General features: G+C 41.0%; 1 protein-coding gene across 1 annotated transcript; it reads right to left on the bottom strand.

Annotated features, from left to right (window-relative positions):
- Nucleotides 1-1,071: 1,071 nt before the first annotated feature.
- On the bottom strand, nucleotides 1,072-22,739 carry LOC139417237 (tyrosine-protein kinase Srms-like). The gene is made up of 8 exons (XM_071166484.1): nucleotides 21,875-22,739; nucleotides 10,172-10,293; nucleotides 7,226-7,392; nucleotides 4,082-4,229; nucleotides 3,560-3,718; nucleotides 3,098-3,279; nucleotides 2,716-2,872; nucleotides 1,072-2,487 (listed from the first exon to the last, which is right to left on the bottom strand). The coding sequence occupies exons 1-8, from the start codon at nucleotides 22,219-22,221 to the stop codon at nucleotides 2,288-2,290; spliced, it is 1,482 nt and encodes a 493-aa protein (XP_071022585.1). The 5' UTR covers nucleotides 22,222-22,739; the 3' UTR covers nucleotides 1,072-2,287.
- Between the last annotated feature and the right edge of the window lie 2,576 nt (nucleotides 22,740-25,315).

Raw genomic sequence — 25,315 nt, 5'->3', positions numbered from 1 at the left:
CCTGGTGTGTTCCTTGTTCTTCATGATGCTCTCTGCGCTTTTAACGGACCTCTGAGACTATCACAGTGCAGGTGCATTTATACGGAGACTTGATTACACACAGGTGGATTGTATTTATCATCATTAGTCATTTAGGTCAACATTGGATCATTCAGAGATCCTCACTGAACTTCTGGAGAGAGTTTGCTGCACTGAAAGTAAAGGGGCTGAATAATTTTGCACGTCCAATTTTTCAGTTTTTGATTTGTTAAAAAAGTTTGAAATATCCAATAAATGTCGTTCCACTTCATGATTGTGTCCCACTTTTTGTTGATTCTTCACAAAAAAATACAGTTTTATATCTTTATGTTTGAAGCCTGAAATGTGGCAAAAGGTCGCAAAGTTCAAGGGGGCCGAATACTTTCGCAAGGCACTGTATATATATATATATATATGTATTCATTTTTGTGTTTAAGATTTTTCACAGCGTTTTAGATACAATGATTCTCTACACTGTACATTGCTTGTTTTGTCACAAACTGAAATTAGGCAAACTATTACAATTTTAGCAACCAGGAAATGGCGGAAAGATTTATGCATATTTAAACTTTAAGGTGTCTGTAATAGAATAAACGTGGCAAAAAATAAATGTAGATATTACATGTATTTCTATAGTTCCAAAATGTTTTTACAATGGTGGGGGAGTGCCAAGATGAAAGCCCGGTGGCTTCAAAACAGCACCCACTGGTAGTCATCTAGTGCATGTATAAATCATTAATCTTATATACCGTATGTAATAACCACATTTGTGCATATAATTCAACTATGGGAATTTTAACATAAAATATTCATAAAAGCGTGTATAGGTAGCCTAAATTGTAAACTGTTAATTTTTGTTTAGTTTATACAGCTGTTTTCAGTTTCAGCAAGTAGCTTATCACTAAAAGATTAACCGCATAGGCCTATTCATATGAGTTCAGCAACATGATTAGCAGTAATGGACAGCTAAGGTCGGTGTGGCTTTCCCCTTATCGTATGGAGGATTGAAAAATATATTGGTTGGCCACACACACAATGAAAACAGGACAGTTATCCCAAAAAATATTTATTATAATTTTTGTTAAATACCCAATGGCGTAGTCGAGAGGACACCTCAAAAATATGGAAGAAACTCAAATCAAGGAAGAATAAAGGACATTTATGGCTCATATTTCCCAAACTGTATTAGTACATCTCTAAATATCATGCGTTGACAGTTCAAAAAGTTGTCTTCCATTGGTAGAACAGTAAATCCCAGAAGATGTCCTCTATGGCTCATCACTCTCCAGTCTCAATGGCCATGTCCTCCATCACTGTGTACTGTGTGAGCAAAGTCTCTATGAGCCATGTCTGTGTAGTGTAAACATACACAGAGTGTACTAAACATTAGGAACATCTTCCTAATATTGAGTCGCCCTTTTTCCCCTCAGACCAGACTCAATTCGTCAGGGCATGTACAACAAGGTGTAGAAAGCGTTCCACTGGGATGCTGCCCCATGTTGACTCCAATGCTTCCCACTGTGTCGAGTTGGCTGGATGTCCTTTGGGTGGTGGACCATTCTTGATACACCCAGGAAACTGTTGAGGGTGAAAAACCCAGCAGCTTTGCAGTTCTTGACACACTCAAACCAGTGCGCCTGGCCCCTACTACCCTATTCCGTTCAAAGGCACTTAAAATATTTTGTCTTGCCCATTAATCCTCTGATTGGGAAAGGGGGATACCTAGTCAGTTGTACAAATGATGTGAAAACACATTCAAATAAAATGTGTTTTCCTCATTTAACCCAACCCCCCTAAATCAGAAAGGAGCGAAGGGCTGCCTTAATCACACGTACACAATCCATGTCTAAATTGTCTCAAGGTTTAAAATTCTTGAAACTGTCTCCTCCTCTATATTTACATGATTGAAGTAGCTTTAACAGGTGATATCAGGGATCATAGCTTTCACCTGGTCAGTCTATGGCATGGAAAGAGCTGGAGTTCCTAATGTTTTGTATAGTCAGTGTATAGGCACTCTCTGTAGGACTGGCCGTTTGGCATACTGTAGCATAGGGCCTCCGTGGGCTTAACAGTGGCCCCACTTCCCCTGCCCTCCTCCAGGAAGAGCTTTATATTGCACATAACCTTGATTTAAAAACAACCAAGAGAACCGTCAAAATAGACTAAAGCCTGTTGAAAAAGGATCACCATTTCAGATAATGTCTTGCAGTCCCCTCTGCTTTGTAGTGTCTATGTCAGTGCAGTCACACCTTGGCCTCCTCCTTCAGCCCTAGACCTCAATGGTCTTGAAGTAGATGCGGGTGTAGATGGTGTCTAGCTGGCTGTGCAGGGCGTGGAAGGAGGGCCGGTTGGAAGCCTCGGCATTCCAGCACTCCAACATGATGCGATAGATGTTGGGGGGACACCTACTGGGAGAGGGCAACCTGTAGCCTGTCGACAGGAGCTCCAGCACCTCCGTATTGCTCTTCCCTGTGTGTGTGTGTGTGTATGTGTGTGTGTGTGTGTGTGTGAGAGAAGAGAGAGAAAGAAAGAGGGAGAAATATCCGTCAGAGGGAAATATTGAAAAGCATTTTTACAGATAGAGGTAATAGATTAACTGTCATGAGGATTGACTGTTCCTCTTGTGATCACGTGGTGTATAATTGTAAAAAAAAAAATCAAGACCAGAGAATATAGTCTTGAAAAGGTTTGACACACCGTCGTATGGCATCTTTCCTCGTGACATCATCTCGTAGAGCAGCACACCGAAGGACCAGACGTCAGACTTGACGGAGAAGCGCTGATAGAGAGCAGCCTCAGGGGCTGTCCATCTCACTGGGATCTTAGTGGTTCTACTGGCCGTGTACACACTGTCCTACACACACACACACACACCATTTCTTTCATATTCCCTTGGAAATGTCCAGAAAAAAATGGCTTTCTAAGCAAGACCTTTCCTTGCTTCATCTGAGAGTGAACATGGTTTCCTTTACCCAGATAGGTCAGCCCAACATACAGTATATTTTTCTACAGCATTTTTTTAAACTTTACTTATTGGCTGTTCTCGCTCTTCATTTCCCCATACAGTTCACATCCTTACCTTAATGATGCGTGCCAGGCCAAAGTCAGCCACCTTACAGACCAGGTCATCTCCCACCAGGATGTTCCTGGCCGCCAGGTCCCTGTGCACGATATGTCGGTCCTCCAGGTAGGCCATGCCCTCACCAACCTGGCTGCCCATGTAGATGAGGTGGGCAGAGGTCAGCACCTGACCCTCCGGCGCTGGAACAGCACAGGGAGCAGACTGGTTAGGATCGATAAGGGTCTGAATAGTTACTCAATTGCGCCAACACATACCTTCACCGGTTTTCGATACCAAAATGATCTTGGTTAGGTCACTGTTGGACCAATCAAGCCCTGAGCCCTAGACATGATTTTTTTCATCTCATCACCCTATGAAAAGTTGTGTGTCGACTTACATATGTTATTGGTCAAGCAGAATCATCTGTGAACACATAGCATACACTGCATGCAGCCGAACATGTGGGTGTGTTTGACTCACTGCCCAGATAGGACTTGAGGCTGCCTTTGGTCATGAGCTCAGTGACTATGTAGACAGGCTCTCCTCTGGAACACAGGGCCAACAGCTGGATGAGCTTGGGGTGGTGGAGGTTCTTCAGGGCCTGGATCTCCTTCACAAACTCATCCAGCTTAGTGTCCTCTGCAGGAGAGACAAAAAGACAGAGCGAGGCTGAGAACAGTGCTCTTCAGGTGTGAGATAAGGAGCTTAGGACTGACCATGACGCATTATAAATCACTTTATGAACAATGTGAGGGCCCTGACCTGAATGGACTGACTTGGTGAGCGAGTGTGTAATTGTGTTTGCCTGCAATAACGTTTTTACCATTGCAGCATTTGCCCATCTGCAGTATGTTGTTGAAAATAATTCCCTCATCAACTCGTCAAGTTGAATTTGATCAGTGATCATGCCCAGAAAGACTATATCAAAATTCTGCTTGTAGTGTGCAGAATAATGTATAACACTGTAGTTAATATGATAGCAAAGAGAGCTAGCATGCTTACCTTGTTTAAGCATCTTGATGGCCACCCTTTTTTTATGGCTGGTCCACAGGGCCTCCCACACCTCTCCAAAGTGGCCCTCCCCCAGCTTCATGTGCAGTTTAAACTCCTCCCGAGGACGCTCCCAAGGCTCCATGTCAAACAGCTCTCTCTGAGGACACCACAACACTGTTAGACACACAGAACTCACAGCTACCGAGTATGGCGACTACTTTCAAATACTTGAGCTGCGCTGCATTTTGTTTGCCCAATACAATGGAACCAATTAAGTAGTCCTGAAATTGCAAACTCCAAGCTTAATTAAGCATGTGTGATGCTCAGATAGCTTTAGTACATTCAAAGATAGGGAAGTTTCTTTAAAAACACAGGCTCTTTTAAAAATACACATTTATTATTAAATGCTACAAAAGAAATGTGTCAATCAAGAAATGATCAAATGATCAATAAATAATCTACAAAGGATGATCTATATCAGGATTCCTCAACTGGTGGATTTATTTTCAGAACAAAAAAAGGAAATATATACATTACCAGCCAAAAGTTGACACCTACTCATTTACGGGTTTTTCTTTATTTTTACTATTTTCCACAATGTAGAATAATAGTGAAGGCATCAAAACTATGAAATCATGTAGTAACCAAATAAAAGTTAAACAAATCAAAATATATTTGATATATTTGAGATTCTTTGCACACTCTTGGAATTCTCTCAACCAGCTTCATGATGTAGTCACGTGGAATGCATTTCAATTAACAGGTGTGCCTGGTTGAAAGTACATTTTTAATAATGTCTTTCCTTCTTAATGCGTTTGTGCGAAATCAGTTGTGTTGTGAAAAGCTAGGGGTGGTATACAGAAGATATATGGCTATTTGGTAAAAGACCAAGTCCATATTATGGCAAGAACAGCTCAAATAAGCAAAGAGAAATGACAGTCCCATCATTACTTTAAGACATGAAGGTCAGTCAATCTGGAAAATTTCAAAAACTTTTAAAGTTGTAGCGGATAAGTTCATTAGAGTTACCAGCCTCAGAAATTACAGCCCAAATAAATGCTTCGAGTTCAAGTAACAGACACATCTCAACATCAACTGTTCAGAGGAGACTGCATGAATCAGGCCTTCATGGTCTAATTGCTGCAAAGAAACCACAACTAAGGGACACCAATAAGAAGAAAAGACTTGCTTGGGCCAAGAAACACGCGCAATGGACATTAGACCGGTGGAAATCTATCCTTTGGACTGAGGAGTCCAAATTTGAGATTCTTGGTTCCAACCGCCGTGTCTTTGCGAGACGCAGAGTAGGTGAATGGATGATCTCCGTGTGTGGTTCCCAACGTGAAGCATGGAGGAGGAAGTGTGATGATGTGGGGGTGCTTTGCTGGTTACACTGTCAGTGATTTATTTAGAATTCAAGGCACACTTAACCAGTATGGCTACCACAGCATTCTGCAGCGATACACCATCCCATCTGGTTTGCTCAACAGGACATCTGTTTTTTCAACAGGACAATGACCCAACATACCTCCAGGCTGTGTAAGGGCTATTTGACCAAAAAGGAGTGTGATGGAGTGCTGCATCAGATGACCTGGCCTCCACAAATCACCTGACCTTAACCCAATTGAGATGGTTTGGGATGAGTTGGACCGCAGAGTGAAGGAAAAGCAGCCAACAAGTGCTCAGCAGATGTGGGAACTCCTTTGAGGGTGTTGGAAAAGCATTACAGGTGAATCTTGTTGAGAGAATGCCAAGAGTATGCAAAGCTGGCTACTTTGAAGAATCAATTTTTTGTTGTTGATTTGTTTAACACTTTTAGTTACTACATGATTCCGTGTGTTATTTCATAGTTTATGTCTTCACTACTATTCTACAATGTAGAAAATATTAACAATACATAAAAACCCTTGAATGAGTAGGCGGGTCCAAACTTTTGACTGGTACTGTATATATTTCTTTGCATTTTCATTGTTGTACAGTATTTTATGTAACAGGTCAGGTCCAAGTGATTTTAATTTTGGAAATCGGTTCCAAAGTATTCTCACACATAATAGCGATCGTATACAAAGGTAAGCAAGGTATGAAAATATTATGTTTTAGTCAAACATTATATCAGTTTGGGCTTCTTGCGGGGCTTCTTGCGGGGCTGCTGCTCAGAAAAAAAAAAATTGTCCTACGGCCTGAATCTCGTTGATGATCCCTGATCTTTATATACTTTAATTACTGTGGAATTAACATTGTGATTGTCTTGGAACATCTAACTACACAACATAATTCAACGAAGAAAACACAAATATATTTTTTTTAAAGAAAAAAAGAAGCTAACTTCAATCTCACGAAGAGGTCAACTAGTCTTGGTATGAGCTTCTCATGTACTCTTCTCTTTAGTCAAATTGAACATAAAAATAAAAAGTAGCCTTGCACGAGCCTTGGCTTTTGGACAGGATGCTTGTCTAATGCAGGGCCTTACCTCCAATCTACCTCCTTAATGCGGAGTGCCAAGCAGAGCTGTATTGGATCCCATTTTTAGAGGCTTTGGAATGAATCGACCAGGGATCGAACTCTCAACCTTCCAATCTCAGGGCGGACACTAACCACAAGGCCACCGAGTTTGTCAAATTGAACATGTAGGACAGAAATCATTTTGGATACAATAAAACTACATCTACAATCAAATAGTGTATGATATTTCAACAGTATCAGTCTAACAGCTAAGAAATATAAATGCTAACACTATTAAAAAAAAAAAAACTACATTGAAAAGTAGAAAAGCATGAAAAGTAGAACATTTTGAAATAACAAAATGGTGAACTAAAAAGGGCCTGGAGTGAAGGGCAAGCGTGTGCGTCTGTGTGGCTTTCCACGGCCTCGGATTCAGTCTCATCGTCTCCACTCGAAAGGAAGAGAGAAGAGACTGGAATCACTGAGAGGCCTCCAGTAAAAACAGCCTGATCCCTGCCTCTACACTTCATTTTCTTGATTCCCTAATGATGTCAAAGTAAAACACATATTTCTAACAAATACGATTTGATTTTGGGGGAATATGTGGCCCAAACACTAACATATTCACCATCCACAAAATAACTGGATTGTGAATGGTATCCACAATGTGTAAGTGTGTGAGAGAGTTGGTTGGTACACACACACACCCACCTGCTGCGCACATGGCTCATCCAGATGCACTCCTAGACTCCTGGAGTTGTTCTGGTAGTATCGGATCAACTCCTCCAGAGTGGCAAAGGAAATCTTGTCCGACACAAAGTATGCCCCAATCAATGAACGCTGGATTCTGAAATGGAAGACTTTCCCATTGTTTCTGCCTATGGACAAGACCAACATGATTAGACTTTTTAAAATATTTTTTACACATTTGTCTCACACACACACACACACACATTGACCAAATTAATCACAACTTGACATATAAGCATTGACTTAGAGATCGCTCTCTCAGTTTTTACAGTACAGTGGGTGATGAGACGTAGGAGGTTTGCAACTAAAGAAGTATTTCATTGCCACCCACTGGTGAATGAACGGTAGCACGTCCTTTTACACCATTGTTTCCACTGGTATTTTCAGATGATTTAATAAGGAATGGTGGGATAACAGCATAGAATGACATATTAGAACTCTGTTTAATGTAATGTATTATACAACGGGTGGGTCTAATCCTGAATGCTGATTGGTTAAAACCGCATTCCAACCGGTGTCTATTTCACAAGTTACCACCAGCTAAATCTATGAAATTTACTCTGTTCTATCTCAATGCGCAATCCACGGTCTCATCAACCCTGCCAGTAAATGTATGAACTTGATCTGCACTATAAAAAGCATCTAGACATCTCCTCCCATTTGGTTTTCAACAGCAGAGATTTGTATAAACCTTGCTCTGTCTCTCCAACCTTGTCAATATTGAATTGCAATCTCCACCGTCCCATCTAAAGTGAACGTGTCCGAACGACACTGACAGCAAATTGAGCTGGTTGTCATAGCAGCATACAACACTTTAAGTGACTGGCTAAATCGATACTTTGTTGCGAAAACTTTTGATCTTTTCGGCGGCATGACTATGGATGAATGGGGAAAAATAGATGGCAATAATACCCAGGCATGCAGATTTGGAGGATACTGCATTGAATGACCTAGAGAAAAGCCCGAATGGAAAAAACACAGTTCAGAATACAAAATGGGCTGTGTGTTGCTTCGAGGGCTGGATAGCAGAGAATAAGAAAACGTTGTTGACTACAAAACTGTCACTAAGGAAGAGTTGAACATCCTCCGACACTTTTATGGAAATGTATGAAATGGGGAGCCGTACAGCATAAGTAGCTACCTGGCACTCCGTAGTGGGCTCAACCGGTTTCTAAATGACCCACCCATCGGTTGCAACTTGTGCCTTATGAAGGACACTGAATTTACCACCTCGAGTCATGCATTTCTGGGCAAAATCAAACAGCTAAGGCGGCAAGGAATTCATAACACAAACAGCCACCCTCCCATCACTGATAAAGACATGGCCCAGCTCCAAAACTCCCAGGCTCTGAATCCCGGTACACCAAGGGGTCTGGTCCATAAAGTGTGGTTTGACCTCCAGTTACATCTGGGTCGAAGAGGAAAAGAGGGGAACAGACAAAAGCCAAACTCATTCCTCGTAAAAACAGACGAGAACGGTCTACGGTATGTTGTTCATAGCCTGTTTGTGTTATTTCTAAGTTGCACTCGTAATTAGGCTACTGGAAAACAATATAACAACACATTCTCTCAGATACGCCACTTTCACATAAAACAAGGCCACAAAGAATCTGGACCTAAGGGAGAGGGGCAGGGAGTCCAAGAGGGGATTCATGTTCGAGCAGCCAGGGAACCCACTATGTCCGGTGTCATCACTGGAGAAATACCTATCGAAACAACCGGAGAACGGCCTTGTCTTTTTATCTCCATCCAAGGAGAGGAGAGTGTATCCGGGACTCGATCTGGCACACGTCAGAGCCGATGGGCGTGACCTATGGCAGCACCTCTACCCAAGATCTGCAGGGCAGCAGGAACAATGGCATACACAAATCACAACATCAGGACCACAACAGTCCAGAAACTGGCCAATGCTGCTTTAGAAGCGAGGGAGATTATGTCAGTGAGAGGGCATCGGTGCGAAGGTTCGCTCCATAGCTACTGGCGTCCGTCACTGACAACATCCTGGCCAAAAACAAAGAGAACACTGTAGCACCATCAACACCTAAAAGGCTGAAGCAGGGCAGCAGAAGTAGTAGCAGACTCCGACAGATAAATGTGACATAGCTACTTGTTGTATGTCAGCTGTGGCGTATAACAAAGATACATGTTTCATTTATTAAAATCAGCTCAAATGAATGTCATGGATTGTCTTTCTTTTGTCTGACCAGTGTCTTGACAAGAGAGCAATTGTTTTTCTGCCAGGCGAAGTCACACATAAGTTCATTGTTATGGATGTACCCAAGTAAATCTTAACTAGGGAACAGCTTAAACAAATGCTATTGCAGCTACTTTGCTTTTGTTCTGGCTGCACTTTTTTTGACGTGACTGTAAAAGCAGGGCCAGGTATAAGAACGTTGCAAGTCAGGATGGCAATGGAACGTTTAGAACGAATGACTGGGTCTCGTCCATAGATATAGAACAAAAAGAACAAACAACTGGGTCGCGTCTCTAGCAACCCTAGATTCGTGTCAGGACTATATCTTTGTGGAAGGATGAAATAGTACGAATAAATTAAATCAAAATAACATTTAATGAAAATATGTAGATCTGTTTATTGAATATGTTGTTAACCCGTTGTTTAAAAGTGATAATGCCCTCCAAGCCGGTGTTGGATATAGTGGCCGGAACACCTGTGCCAATATATTCAACAAACACCGGCTTCTCGGGCATTATCACTTAAATAATGTAATTGAATAGGATCTTTATGGGTAACAATGGGCTCTTTCTGGTATTTACTACAATGAATTCAACAGAGTGGGTAGGCTACCATACTATGGCACTTGTGTTAATGAATTCCAAAAGAAACTAACATGTACTTAATATGTTAACATAAAGTAATTATCATGTTACCATGCAATATTGGCTTACCTGAGATGGTGTATTCGTCGCTGTGGCTCTCGCTGATGCGCACCAGGAATGAGCCATCCTTATTCTGAGAGGCCAGGAGCAGTTTCTCCGCCTTCACCCGGTTAATGTTCCCATAGTACCACCTCAGACAGACAGGGAACGAGGCAGACAGTCAGTCACAGACTTTAAAAAATATATATATTTTAAGAGACATGCATTGCACACGAGCAGACAAGAGAGCACACACACACACACACACGACAGGCTGAACATGACGTAGGCTAAGGTGGTTTCACACTTTGTCCCTTTCAGCCAATTTGTGTGAATTGGTGCAGTTTGCGTAATTGTTTATTATTTTAAATAAAATAAATAATACATTTCACATTTACATAAGTATTTAGACCCTTTACTAAGGAATTACAGCCTCAACTTCTTGGGTATGAGCAGTGGCGACCTGTCATTCAGGGCAGGTAGGGCAGAGCACCGCCCGTTTTGAGCCCCACATTTTTAGCTTGCCTGTTTTACATGTTATTTTGGCATTACAGTATTTTTAAATTGCTAACAAGCGTCGGTCAATACTGAAGCCATACTGAAGCCATACTGAAGCCACACAAAACTCTTCACACAGTCTGCATTACCAACATGCATCTTGGCCAAACAGTTAATCTCACCTCAAACTCAAACTCAAACCACCAAAACACTTTATACATGTCTCAAAATAAGCTTGTTCGACCAGAACACTGGCAACAATTCTCACTCAGAAAGCATACATTGTCACTCATAACACACTGACCTAAAAAAAACACTAACAGGGAGCATTAAATAAATCAACTTTTTTCATTGAAGTTTGAATAATTTTTTACAAATCGGTATAAAATAAGAATAACACCTTTTCACTTTGACTGTACTAAAATATATGTAAAAAGAATGAATCGGAAATGCAGCAATTTGCTTCAATAGCCTTTATTTTTATTTTTTTGTCTAATCCAACCCTGGCAGTCTTCAGGAGAAGTGTCTCCACACCCTGGCAGTCTTCAGGAGAAGTGTCTCCACACCCTGGCAGTCTTCAGGAGAAGTGTCTCCACACCCTGGCAGTCTTCAGGAGAAGTGTCTCCACACCCCACATTCATTGCATCCAGCAAGGGCATCTGGATGGTGGTGATAAACCTTCCAACTCCACGCAGAGAAAAACCCCATAGAGGAGTTTAGGAACAGGGAGTATGGAGGCAGGAATAGTACTGACATTCTGGGATGTGCAGCAAACCAGTCTGACTTCACAGAGTAGTGGAATGCCACATTATCCAACACAACAAAAAGGTAGGGGTGTTTCTTGCCCCCTTCTCCTCCGCTGGCACAAGTCAAATATGCAGGTCATCCAGAAAATAAAATGAGCCTCTGTATTATAGGGGCCAATGTGGGAGGCGACCTTTGGATCCTACTGAAAAACAAAAACAAATCAATACATTTCAAAATGTCAGTACATGTAAAAGTGTGAACATACTGTATTGCACTGTGATATGTAGTTCAATTATCATTGAAGGACGTACATATCACCACACTCAACGTCAACAAAACTAAGGAGATGATTGTGGACTTCAGGAAACAGCACAGGGAACACCCCCCTATCCACATCGATGGAACAGTAGTGGAACGGGTAGCAAGTTTTAAGTTCCTCGGCATACACATCACAGACAAACTGAATTGGTCCACTCACACAGACAGCATCGTGAAGAAGGCGCAGCAGCGCCTCTTCAACCTCAGGAGGCTGAAGAAATTCGGCTTGTCACCAAAAGCACACAAACTTCTACAGATGCACAATTGAGAGCATCCTGGCGGGCTGTATCACCGCCTGGTACGGCAACTGCTCCGCCCTCAACCGTAAGGCTCTCCAGAGGGTAGTGAGGTCTGCACAACGCATCACCGGGGGCAAACTACCTGCCCTACAGGACACCTACACCACCCGATGTTACAGGAAGGCCATAAAGATCATCAAGGACATCAACCACCCGAGCCACTGCCTGTTCACCCCGCTATCATCCAGAAGGCGAGGTCAGTACAGGTGCATCAAAGCTGGGACCGAGAGACTGAAAAACAGCTTCTATCTCAAGGCCATCAGACTGTTAAACAGCCACCACTAACATTGAGTGGCTGCTGCCAACACACTGACACTGACTCAACTCCAGCCACTTTAATAATGGGAATTGATGGGAAATGTAAATATATCACTAGCCACTTTAAACAATGCTACCTTATATAATGTTACTTACCCTACATTATTAATCTCATATGCATACGTATATACTGTACTCTATATCATCGACTGCATCCTTATGTAATACATGTATCACTAGCCACTTTAAACTATGCCACTTTGTTTACATACTCATCTCATATGTATATACTGTACTCGATACCATCTACTGAATCTTGCCTATGCTGCTCTGTACCATCACTCATTCATATATCCTTATGTACATATTCTTTATCCCCTTACACTGTGTATAAGACAGTAGTTTTGGAATTGTTAGTTAGATTACTTGTTGGTTATTACTGCATTGTCGGAACTAGAAGCACAAGCATTTCGCTACACTCGCATTAACATCTGCTAACCATGTGTATGTGACAAATACAATTTGATTTGATTTGCCGGAAAGTCCGTACGATTGACGCAACTGTTGAACGCTGCAGATTTGGTTGCACCCTTAAACCGGCCTCCCTCAAAGAGAGCATGGTTTACAACATGGTCATGAATTGTGGCCCTTATCTCAGAGACCACCGCGCTTGGTCTTCCTCTCCTTGTCCTCCACACTTGTCTCCCTCTCCCTGCAGGACACTTGGGTAGGCTTTCAGCTGAAATTGCAATCAGCTGTGTTTGGAATGATTAAATATTCTCGTGAGATTCTCTGTTTCAATCTGGTTACTACAGAAATGTACGACATTTGCCATCATTCTGTTTTGAATGTGTTTTTAACACGTGTTGGCATTTGAAAACGTGCTGAAAATATATAGTTTAGCAGGTGGTGGAGTATGTGTGAAGAGTTGACCAATGCATGTTATCAATTGAAGAAACGAATACGTGTCACATATCAGTTTGCAAACAAAGTTAAAAATATATTTATCATTGAGTTAATAAAGCCACATACAAACATGGTCTCTTTTTTTGTTTTCTTGAGTAAGGCAGCTCCAAAATGCAGGTGTTTCAGCCTAGCGCAGTGCTTTCTGTGGTGGTGGGGCAAAGCCAGCAGAAAATACGGAGCGTTGTGCCATGATTGGCTCAGTGTTTTGTCACTCATGGGGACTTGACGTGGAGCTTAATTTTTGTGCAGTGTGAACAGTATGTCATCTATAGGCTAAGAAAGCTTCTTATTCAATTGTGGGGTTTGACTAGTTTAAGATGTTTGGTGAGAATTACAATCAAAAGTACAAAATCAATTCTAGCTCTTAAAAGGAGCAATAGCCTAAATTGGCTGTACAATTTTCAATTACAGCATTATTTAATCTGGAGTTAGTATTCTACTCTTTATTCTGTTAACAATAATATTTTCATGTTAATAGTACTGGATCTTCTGATTAGAAATATGTCTCATCTTGTAACTAAATGCAATTTATTAGCATCCAAAACGTAAGTAGGTATATCTACTGTAGCATTTCAATAACACATGCTGATGGAATGGCTTGTCCTACAGTTTGGAGTTTCTAGTGCATGGCCATCAGACTGTTAAATAGTCACCACTAGCTGCTGCCCCCCCAGTACCTTGCACTGAACTTTATTCACTGTCACAAGACGGCTACCACTCAGTTACTCTCCCATGCACCTGAGGGCAGCAGCCTCTATGTACATAGTCATGGAACATTGGTCCCTTTAAATAATGTTTACATACTGTTTTACCCACTTACAGTTGAAGTCAGAAGTTTACATACACCTTAGCCAAATACATTTAAAAACTCAGTTTTTCACAATTCCTGACATTTAATCCTAGTAAAAAATTCCCTGTCTTAGGTCAGTTAGGATCACCACTTTATTTTAAGAATGTGAAATGTCAGAATAATAGTAGAAAGAATGATTTATTTCAGCTTTTATTTCTTTCATCACATTCCCAGTGGGTCAGAAGTTTACATACACTCAATTAGTATTTGGTAGAACTGCCTTTAAATTGTTTAGCTTGGGTCAAAAGTTGTGGGTTGTCTTCCACGTGCTTCCCACAATAAGTTGGGTGAATTTTGGCCGATTCCTCCTGACATAGCTGGTGTAACCGAATCAGGTTTGTAGGCCTCCTTGTTCGCACACGCTTTTTCAGTTCTGCCCACAAATGTTCTATGGGATTGAGGTCAGAGCTTTGTGATGGCCACTCCAATACCTTGACTTTGTTGTCCTTAAGCCATTTTGCCACAACTTTGGAAGTATGCTTGGGATCATTGTCCATTTGGAAGACCCATTTACGACCAAGCATTAACTTCCTGACTGATGTCTTGAGGTGTTGCTTCAATATATCCACATAATTTTCCTTCCTCGTGAAGCCATCTATTTTGTGAAGTGCACCAGTCCCTCCTGCAGCAAAGCACCCCCAAAACATGATGCTGCCACCCCCGTGCTTCACGGTTGGGATGGTGTTCTTCGGCTTGCAAGCCTCCCCCTTTTTCCTCCAAAACATAACAATGTTCATTATGGCCAAACAGTTATATTTTTGTTTCATCAGACCAGAGGACATTTCTCCAAAAAGTACGATCTTTGTCACCATATGCAGTTGCAAACCGTAGTCTGGCTTTTTTTTATATGGTGGTTTTGGAGCAGCGGCTTCTTCCTTGCTCAGCGGCCCTTCAGGTTATGTCGATATAGATACTTTTGTATCCGTTTCCTACAGCATCTTCACAAGGTCCTTTGCTGTTGTTCTGAGATTGATTTGATCTTTTCGCACCAAAGTACGTTCATTTCGAGGAGACAGAACGAGTCTCCTTCCTGAGCGGTATGACGGCTGCGTGGTCCCATGGTGTTTATACCTGCGTACTATTGTTTGTACAGATGAACGTGGTACCTTCAGGCTTTTGGAAATTGCTCCCAAGGATGAACCAGACTTGCGGAGGTCTGCAATTTTTTTTCCTGAGGTATTGGCTGATTTCTTTTAATTTTCCCATGATGTCAATCAAAGAGGCACGGAGTTTGAAGGTCGGCCTTGAAATACATCCACAGGTACACCTCTAATTGACTAAAATGATGTCAATTAGCTTATCAGAAGCTTCTAAAGCCATGACATTTTCTGGAATTTTCCAGGCTGTTTAAAAAGCAGTCTACTTAGTGTATGTAAACTTATGACACACTGGAATTGTGAGTGAAGTATAAGTGAAATAATCTGTCTGTAAACAATTGTTGGAAAAATGACTTGTCATGCACGACTTGCTAAAGCTATAGTTTGTTAACAAGAATTTGTGGAGTGGTTGAAAAACGAGTTTTAATGACACCAATCTAACTGCCGACTTAACTGTACGTACGTATGTACAGTGGGGCAAAAAAGTATTTAGTCAGCCACCAATTGTGCAAGATCTCCCACTTAAAGATGAGAGGCGCCTGTAATTTTCATCATAGGTACACTTCAACTATGATAGACAAAATGAGAAAGAAAAACACACACATATACATATATATATATATATATATACATATATATATATATATATATACATATATATATATATACATATATATATATATATATATATATATATATATATATATATATATATATATATATATATATATATATATATATATTAAAAAATAAATAAAACTGTTTTTTTTAATTTTTTTAAATCGGGAAAATCACATTGTAGGATTTTTTATGAATTTATTTGCAAATTATGGTGGAAAATAAGTATTTGGTCACCTACAAACAAGCAAGATTTCTGGCGCTCACAGACCTGTAACTTCTTCAAGAGGATCCTCTGTCCTGTACTCGTTACCTGTATTAATGGCACCTGTTTGAACTTGTTATCAATATAAAAGACACCTGTCCACAACCTCAAACAGTCACATTCCAAACTACACTATGGCCAAGACCAAAGAGCTGTCAAAGGACACCAGAAACAAAATTGTAGACCTGCACCAGGCTGGGAAGACTGAATCTGCAATAGGTAAGCAGCTTGGTTTGAAGAAATCAACTGTGGGAGCAATTATTAGGAAATGGAAGACATACAAGGCCACTGATAATCTCCCTCGATCTGGGGCTCCACGCAACATCTCACCCCGTGGGGTCAAAATTATCACAAGAACGGTGAGCAAAAATCCCAGAACTACACGGGGGGACCTAGTGAATGACCTGCAGAGAGCTGGGACCAAAGTAACAAAGCCTACCATCAGTAACACACTACGCAGCCAGGGACTCAAAATCTGCAGTGCCAGACGTGTCCCCCTGCTTAAGCCAGTACATGTCCAGGCCCGTCTGAAGTTTGCTAGAGAGAATTTGGATGATCCAGAAGAAGATTGGGAGAATGTCATATGGTCAGATGAAACCAAAATACAACTTTTTGGTAAAAACTCAACTCATCGTGTTTGGAGGACAGTTGCATCCAAAGAACACCATACCCACTGTGAAGCATGGGGGTGGGGGTGGAAACATCATGCTTTGGGGCTGTTTTTCTGCAAAGGGACCAGGACGACTGATCCGTGTAAAGGAAAGAATGAATGTATCGTGAAATTGAGTGAAAAACCTCCTTCCATCAGCAAGGGCATTGAAGATGAAACGTGGCTGGGTCTTTTAGCATGACAATGATCCCAAACACACCGCCCGGGCAACGAAGGAGTGGCTTCATAAGAAGCATTTCAAAGTCCTGGCATGGCCTAGCTAGTCTCCAGATCTCAAACCCATAGAAAATCTTTGGAGGGAGTTGAAAGTCCGTGGTGCCCAGCAACAGCCCCAAAACATCACTGCTCTAGAGGAGATCTGCATGGAGGAATGGGCCAAAATACCAGCAACAGTGTGTGAAAACCTTGTGAAGACTTACAGAAAACGTTTGGCCTCTGTCATTGCCAACAAAGGGTATATAACAAAGTATTGAGATAAACTTTTGTTATTGACCAAATACTTATTTTCCACCATAATTTGCAAATAAATTCATTAAAAATCCTACAATGGGATTTTCTGGATTTTTTTTCTTCTAATTGTCTGTCATAGTTGAAGTGTACCTATGATGAAAATTACAGGCCTCTCACCTTTAAGTGGGAGAACTTGCACAATTGGTGGCTGACTAAATACTTTTTTGCCCCAGTGTGTGTGTGTGTGTGTGTGTGTGTGTGTGTGTGTGTGTGTGTGTATGTATGTATGTATGTATGTATGTATGTATGTATGTATGTATATATATATATATATATATATATATATATATATATATATATATATATATATATATATATATCACTCACACACACATATGAAAAGAAACATCCCTTTTCCAAGGCAGGTCCTCACCAGACATCTCCGGCAACAACGTTGCCAATGGTCACAAATGCACCGTCACTGGACCAGACAGGACCGACAAAAAGTGCTCTTCACTGACAAGTCACGGTTTTGTCTCACCAGGGGTGATGGTCGGATTCGCGTTTATTGCCGGGAAAAAAAATGCGTTTACACTGGGACTTGTTGGATCGGAGGGTGAGGGCTAGGGCCATTCCCCCCAGAAATGTCTGGGAACTTGCAAATCTGGGAAATCTGTCTGAACTGGCAAATCTGGTCCAGTCCATGAGGAGGAGATGCACTCCAGTACTTAATGCAGCTGGTGGCCACATCAGATACTGACTGTTACTTTTGATTTTGACCTCCTTTGCTCAGGGACACATTATTCCATTTCTGTCAGTCACAGGTCTGTGGAACTTGTTCAGTTTATGTCTCAGTTGTTGAATCTTATGTTCATACAAATATTTACACATGTTAACTTTGCTGAAAATAAACGCAGTTGGCAGTGAGAGGACGTTTCTTTTTTTGCTGAGTTTAGTAACCCCACAAAAAAAGTGTTAAACAAATCTAAAAATATTTTATATTTGAGATTCTTCAAAGTAGCCACCCTTTGCCTTGATGACAGCTTTGCACACTCTTGGCATTCTCTCAACCAACTTCACCTGGAATTCTTTTCCAACAGTCATGAAGGAGTTCCAACATATTCTGAGCACTTGTTGGCTGCTTTTCCTTCACTCTGTGGTCCATCTCATCCCAACCCATCTGAATTGGGTTGAATTCGGGTGATTGTGGAGGCCAGGTCATCTGATGCAGCACTCCATCACTCTCCTTCTTGGTCAAATAGCCCGTACACAGTCTGGAGGTGTGTTGGGTCATTGTCCTGTTGAAAAACAAATGAGTCCCACTAAGCAGCTTTCTACATATCGATGCAGAATGTTGTGGCAGCCCTGCTGGTTAAGTGTGCCTTGAACTCTAAATAAAAATCACAGACAGTGTTACCAGCAAAGCACCCCCACACCATCACACCTCCTCCATGCTTCATGGTGGGAACCACACATGCGAAAACCATCCGTTCACCTACTCTATCTCACAAAGACACGGCGGTTGGAACCAAAAATCTCATATTTGGACTCATCAAACCAAACGACAGATTTCCACCGGTCTAATGTCCATTGCTCGTATTTCTTGGCCCAAGCAAGTCTCTTCTTCTTCGTGTTCTACAGTAGTGGTTTCTTTGAAACAATTCGACCACGAAGGCCTGATTCACGCAGTTTCCTCTGAACAGTTCATGTTGAGATGTGTCTGTTACTGAAACTCTGAAGCATTTATTTGGGCTGCAATTTCTGAGGCTGGTAACTGTAATTAACTTATCCTCTGCAGCAGAGGTAACTCTGGCTATTCCTTTCCTGTGGCGGTCCTCACGAGTGCCAGTTTCATCATAGTGCTTGATGCTTTTTGCGACTGCACTTGAAGAAACTTTCAAAAATCTTGAAATTTTCCAGATTGACTGACCTTCATGTCTTAAAAGGAATGTTTATCTTTGCTCATTTGAGTGGTTCTTGCCATAATATGGACTTGGTCTTTTACCAAATAGAGCTATCTTCTGTATACTGCCCCTACCTTGTCACAACACAACTGATTGGCTCAAACACATAATTTGTGTAATTTCTCCTTAAACTTAACAAGGAATACCTGTTAATTGAAATGCATTCCAGGTGACTACTTCATGGAGGTGGTTGAGAGAATGCCAAGAGTGTGCAAAGCTGTCATCAAGGCAAAGGGTGGTTACTTTGAAGAATCTAAAATATATTTGATTAGTTTAACACTTTTTTGGTTACTACATGATTCCATGTGTTATTTCATAGTTTTGATGTCGTCAATATTATTCTCCCATGTAGAAAATAGTAAAAATAAAGAAAAACCCTTGAATGAGTAGGTGTCCAAACTTTTGAGTGGTACCATAAATACAAAGTGCCATCGGAAAAAAGTATTCAGTGTTACGTTACAAGCCGGATTCTAAAATGGATTAAATCAAATTCAGGAATCTACACACCATAGCCCATAAAAAAAGACTAAAACAGTTTAGATTATTTGGGGAAATGTATTAAAAACAGGAATACTTTATTTACATAAATATTCAGACCCTTTGCTATGAGGCTCGAAATTGAGCTCAGGTTCATCCTGTTTCCATTGATCATCTTTGAGATGTTTCTACAACTTCATTAGAATCCACCTGTGGTAAATTCAATTGATTGGACATGATTTGGAAAGGCACACACCTGTCCAGATAAGGTCCCACAGTTGACGGTGCATGTCAGAGCAAAAACCAAGCCATGAGGTTGAAGGAATTATCCGTAGAGCGCCAAGACAGGATTGTGTCGAGGCACAGATGTGGGGAAGGGTACCAAAACATTTCTGCAGCATTGAACGTCCCCAAGAACACAGTGGCCTCCATCATTCTTAAATGGAAGAAGTTTGGAACCACCATGACTCTTCCTAGAACTGTCCACCTGGACAAACTGAGCAATCGGGGGAGAAGAAACAAGATTCTCAGGTCTGATGAAACCAAGATTGAACTCTTTGGCCTGAATGCCAAGCGTCACGTCTGGAGGAAGCCTGGCACCATCCCTACGGTGAAGCATGGTGGAGGCAGGATTTTCACTAGATGCTGCGGGGATTTGCTTCCATTCAGCCACAGGAGAATTAGTGAGTTCGGGTACTGATGTTGGGCGATTAGGCCTGGCTCGCAGTTGGCATTCCAATTCATCCCAAAGGTGTTCAATGGGGTTGGGGGAGGGGCTCTGTGCAGTCCATCAAGTTATTCCACACTAATCTCGACAAACTATTTCTGTATGGACCTCGCTTTGTGCACGGGCATTGTCATGCTGAAACAGGAAAGGGCCTTCCCCAAACTGTTGCCACAAAGCTGGAAGCGCAGAATCGTCGAGAATGTCATTGTGTGCTGTAGCATTAATATCTCCCCATCACTGGAACTAAGGGGCCTAGTCCGGACCATGAAAAACAGCCTCAGACCACTATTCCTCCTCCCCCAAACTTTACAGTTGGCACTATGCATTCAGGCAGGTAGCGTTCTCCTGGCATTCGCCTAACCCAAATATTATTCTACAATGTAGAACAAAGTAAAAAATAAAAACACTTGAATGAGTAGGTGTGTCCAAACCTCTGACTGGTATTGTATATAATATTTATTTATACTCCGGACTCCAACATCTCTCATCCTAATATTTATATTTCTTAATTCCATTATTTAACTTTTTCGATGTGTGTATTGTTGTTTATTGTTAGATATTACTGTTGGAGCTAGGAACACAAGCATTTCGCTATAACCGCAATATCATCTGCTAAATATGTGTCCGTCCAACAAAATTTGATTTGAAAAACCTAGAGTACATTGAGTGAACGTTGGAAAAAGATATTGGTTAGTTTCTCAATGTGAATGCAAAGAGGATTCAGACCACAAAATAGGTGACATGAACTGGCAAAAGAGTTGAGTCCTCATTCAAAGACAAGGGCAGTGTGAATACAAAGACAATAGTTATTTAAGCTTTTTATTTTACCCCAGAGTTCACTTTAAATAGAGGTCTGTGTGAAAACAACCTTCTAGCTGCTTTGAGTGGAAAAGTAGGTGTGGTTTATAGGCTAGACTTTAGCCAAATAGTAAGGAAGGCTATTCACATTTATTATCAAGAATGGGTGCGCCTGTGCTGTTCAGCAAACCCTATGCACATGTCCATGGTCAGGTTTCACCTGAAACGGTCAGGTGTGGGTGTGAGCTGAGTGGAACGCTTACCATAGTTGCCAAAAGTTGTGTATCGACTGCTGTACCTAGCGTAGTTCTTAATAAAGCTACAACTTGGCTGCACTTGCACCAATCTGACCACAAAAGCAGGAACTATGTGTGTAGCCACATAGTTCTACAGAAACTTAATACAGTGTGATTGTTATACACTACAATGTTGTGCACTGTGCAGTAGTGAATGGGAAGGGAGGGATGGGTGCTGCATTGACACTTTTCTGTCAACACTGTCCTTATTGAATTTGAATAAGGCCTATTTGAAAGAATGATCATAAGGCCAAATCGTGTTTTTGCAGGCTCAATTAACATTGTGTTGAAGATAGTCTACCTTCTTGATAAGCCTGGTAGACATAGTTGATGAACATGATCCTACACAATATATTGGACATGGTGAAATTTCAAAAGCATATTATGAATGAAACAATATTGAGGTTGCTCCAGCTCACACAAAGCGCCACTCACTTGTGATTAGCAAACTCGTCCTGTAGAATGGCCACATAAGTAGCTGGGACCAGTCCGGACTCCATCGAACCGGTAAGTTTCTTGGCAAGCACATAATCCCCCCTCTTTTCTATTACCGACAGCTTGTCACCTTCCTTGATAGTCAGCTCCTCCTCGCTCCTGGCTTCGAAATCAAACAGAGCCGCATAGAGCTGGGTCGGTTTCTTCTTGGGGGACGGAGCACGGATATCACCTGAAATAGTGGGGATTTCGGCTGATCGGGTGATATTTGGGTAATGGAATTCGGGCCATATCCAGTTCCACAGCCGACTACAACATGGCATACAACAACGACAACAACCCTCCATCCCAAACCAATAGCAACGCCGAGGTATCCCAGGGTTTTGAAGGAAACCGCGACAAATTCGACGCGAAAATAAAATGTGCCTATTTAGGAACGCCAGACGCCTATTAGCCTACAGTTTCGAGACGTCTTCGATCTCCCTTTTCTCCCTTCACAACAAGCATAGTGCAGCATCAGCGATAGTTAGGCTGGCAATCAGGAGAAACCGGTTTTGTGTTGCGATTAATCAGGGACACAATACCGATGGCTGCGGGAATGCGGAAACAATATATTGTCGGGAGAGGAGACGATATCCATGCCCACATTGATCCTTGATTCATTTAAAGTACGCCTAAAAAAATACCCCTACCTATACTTGACCTCCAACGAATGATAACCAAATACCGCATCTCTCTGGAATACGGTCAACACATGAACTGCATTTGCTGAGCCAGGACCACGACATGTTTATAGTCCCAGGGTTTTGGTTTGGAACACTCGACAGCTCCCGCTGTCCCTACATCCGTGAACCTGTCTGCCCACTGCTCCTGCTTGGCGGTTAAATCAACAACGCAGAGGGTAGGCCTATATATATATATATATATATATATATATATATATATATATATACGCCCTTAACTCTGGTGCAAGGGATCTACTCAGTACGTGTAGGCAACACAGCGTTTTATATTCCCTATCTAATTATGCATAATTTCCCTTAGCAAATTAATTGATTGTTTTTTTTGCTCTAGTTTAAAAAAAAGCTTCTGGTAACATAATTATAATCTATTGCTGGTCAGTGTATTATGTAGAAGTAGGCTATAGTATAGAAATATGGTATCGGTGTTGCTTACACCAATTCCTCATTGGTTTAGATATATTACATCATGTACAATGAACACAATATTATTAATGTAAACATACTATGCAATAACAAAATACCCATTAAAGGTATTTACCGATAATATATATTTTGTAAGAACAAGAACAACCTTTCCTTTATTACAACCTTGACAAAATACAAAAATACATCGGTTTCTGTTTGATAGCACACTGTTTTATTAGTATATTTAGACTTGTGACATACAGCTTGGGAGAAAAAAAGTCCAATTTTTGAATTTGAAAACATTTTACCTTAGCAGTGACATCACACCGAAGAAAGCTTAATTTGAAATCATTGGTTTTTCATGAATCAAAGTGATATGTTAGGTAAAATAACCACCCATGCTGTTTCGCATTAAACAAACAGAAATCGTTTTTTTTCTCGTTGTTTTTTTCAATCTTTAAGTTGCTTTACATATATTATCAACACTTTTCTAAAGAATTCAAATATTTAGCCACATGTACTGGAAAAAAGGTATCCACTGTTATATATTTAACACAATAAATATAAAAAAAGAATACTTATTTTTTTATATAATTTATATGGTATCAAAGAGGGAAATGGGCCCTTCAGTAAGACATGTTAAAAAAGTGATGTCCTTTCCTGAGGTTTTTGTCTGCAGTTTAGTTTTTTCGCGCTAAATATACTAATAGTCTAGAAAACCCTGCAAAGGGTATGTCAATGGCTTATCATTCACTGTGGAACAAATTCTCATATATTGGTAAAGTAGTCACACCAGAGTGTCAGTTCACTGTGACCCCTGGTTTGTGTGTATCAGGTCAGCTAAGGAGAGGGCATTCCTTAAGCCAAGCACACAGCTCTCCCAACAACCAGTTTCTAAATGTGACATTAACCTTATTCGACACGGTCCCATTTCCCATCAATGTACAAGATATTAGATTAACAGAGTGGGGAGGAGGAGAGAAATGACCAAATTAAATAAAATTACAAAAACAAATCTGTACATGTAAACATCACACTTCCACTGAGTCCAAACTCAGGAGGAAAATACAGTTTCACATTGGTATTAGGTACAAATCAAAACTGAGAAAAAGACAATCAGCTTCTGGTACAGTAGGTAAAGAGAAAAACCTAAAACAGAACCAAGGAATCTAAAGCACCACCAAATGATTAAATAAAACAGACTATGGTTGGAAAAAACATTTTGATTTGACTGTAGCTGTACACTGCCCTGATAGAAAAATAAACTTTTTTTTGTTCTTCTATTGTTTTTTTTTGTTGTGACGAGCTATACATCTGACCAAAGCAGATATTTTTTTTTTAAGTGTGTATTCATTCACGGTACCCTGACCAGCACCACAACTGCACCTGTCCGAATGGAACCGTCGCTATTGGGGGCGTCATTTGTAAAGTCAATGAGTTCCAGTGTAATCCAATGTCAGCTGGAGCTAAAAACAGTATGATAAAGGGAATCACACCTTTCCCACAGCAAAATACCCCTGCTCGTCACTCAAAACACTTCCCCTCCACTGAAGTGCTGACACTACCACATAGCATTCCCCGGGGTAGGGATGCATACAGTAGTCTGGGAGTTGGAGTTTCATGAAGGGCATGGTTAAGGGCGTAGACTTGGTCTGTGCTTGGTTGGCACATTCCCTGGCATGTAAAGTCTTGTTGGCCCTAAGCAGGAAAATAATCATGGCTCCAATCAACAACATGTTTGACGCTATTCACAAGGTCAACAATGCTAATCTTAACAGAGGGCACTCCCTCTGGTCTGAGGTCACATCACTAAACGTGATGCTGGTCAGGTCGGTTGTTAAACGTGTTGACATCCTTGTTTGGAATGTACAGTATAGGCATACAGAGTAACTTCACTTGAGATGTTGGTTTTTGTACAAAATATTATTTGAAAAGACCACTTACTTGCACTACAAAATATATATAAAATAATAACAAAATGAATAATAAAAATAGAAATCAGATAAAAATGTGTATCGACAGTGGGGCCACTATGAGTGCTCCAACCGCTCGAGGAGTCAGAAGTTTGAGTAAGAATCCTCTGATTATGGCTAAAATACTCTTGTCATCTCCAAGACGCACTGCATGCAATAGCTGCACACAGAAAAGGAATGGAAATCAAACCGTGAGCAAGTTACACCTTTCCAAGATTGTCTTTGCCTATTTTTACAGTATGTTTTCTTAACGTATGTAGCCGTCTATGAGAAACTACAGAGCAAACCCCAAAGGGTGCAAACAGAGGAGGGAGTCGTAT

This window comes from Oncorhynchus clarkii, chromosome 9 (genome assembly GCF_045791955.1).
Source record: "Oncorhynchus clarkii lewisi isolate Uvic-CL-2024 chromosome 9, UVic_Ocla_1.0, whole genome shotgun sequence".
Lineage (NCBI taxonomy): Eukaryota > Metazoa > Chordata > Actinopteri > Salmoniformes > Salmonidae > Oncorhynchus > Oncorhynchus clarkii.
This window is presented reverse-complemented; position numbering and strand designations above follow the sequence as displayed.

Excerpts from the sequence above, each read along its gene's own strand:
- LOC139417237 (XM_071166484.1), bottom strand. The coding sequence starts at position 22,221 with ATGGAGGGTTGTTGTCGTTGTTGTATGCCATGTTGTAGTCGGCTGTGG. Across the intron at positions 7,393-10,171 it reads CGACGAATACACCATCTCAG|GCAGAAACAATGGGAAAGTC; the intron begins GTAAGCCAATAT and ends TCTTGTCCATAG. Across the intron at positions 3,280-3,559 it reads CCTCAAGTCCTATCTGGGCA|CGCCGGAGGGTCAGGTGCTG; the intron begins GTGAGTCAAACA and ends GTGCTGTTCCAG.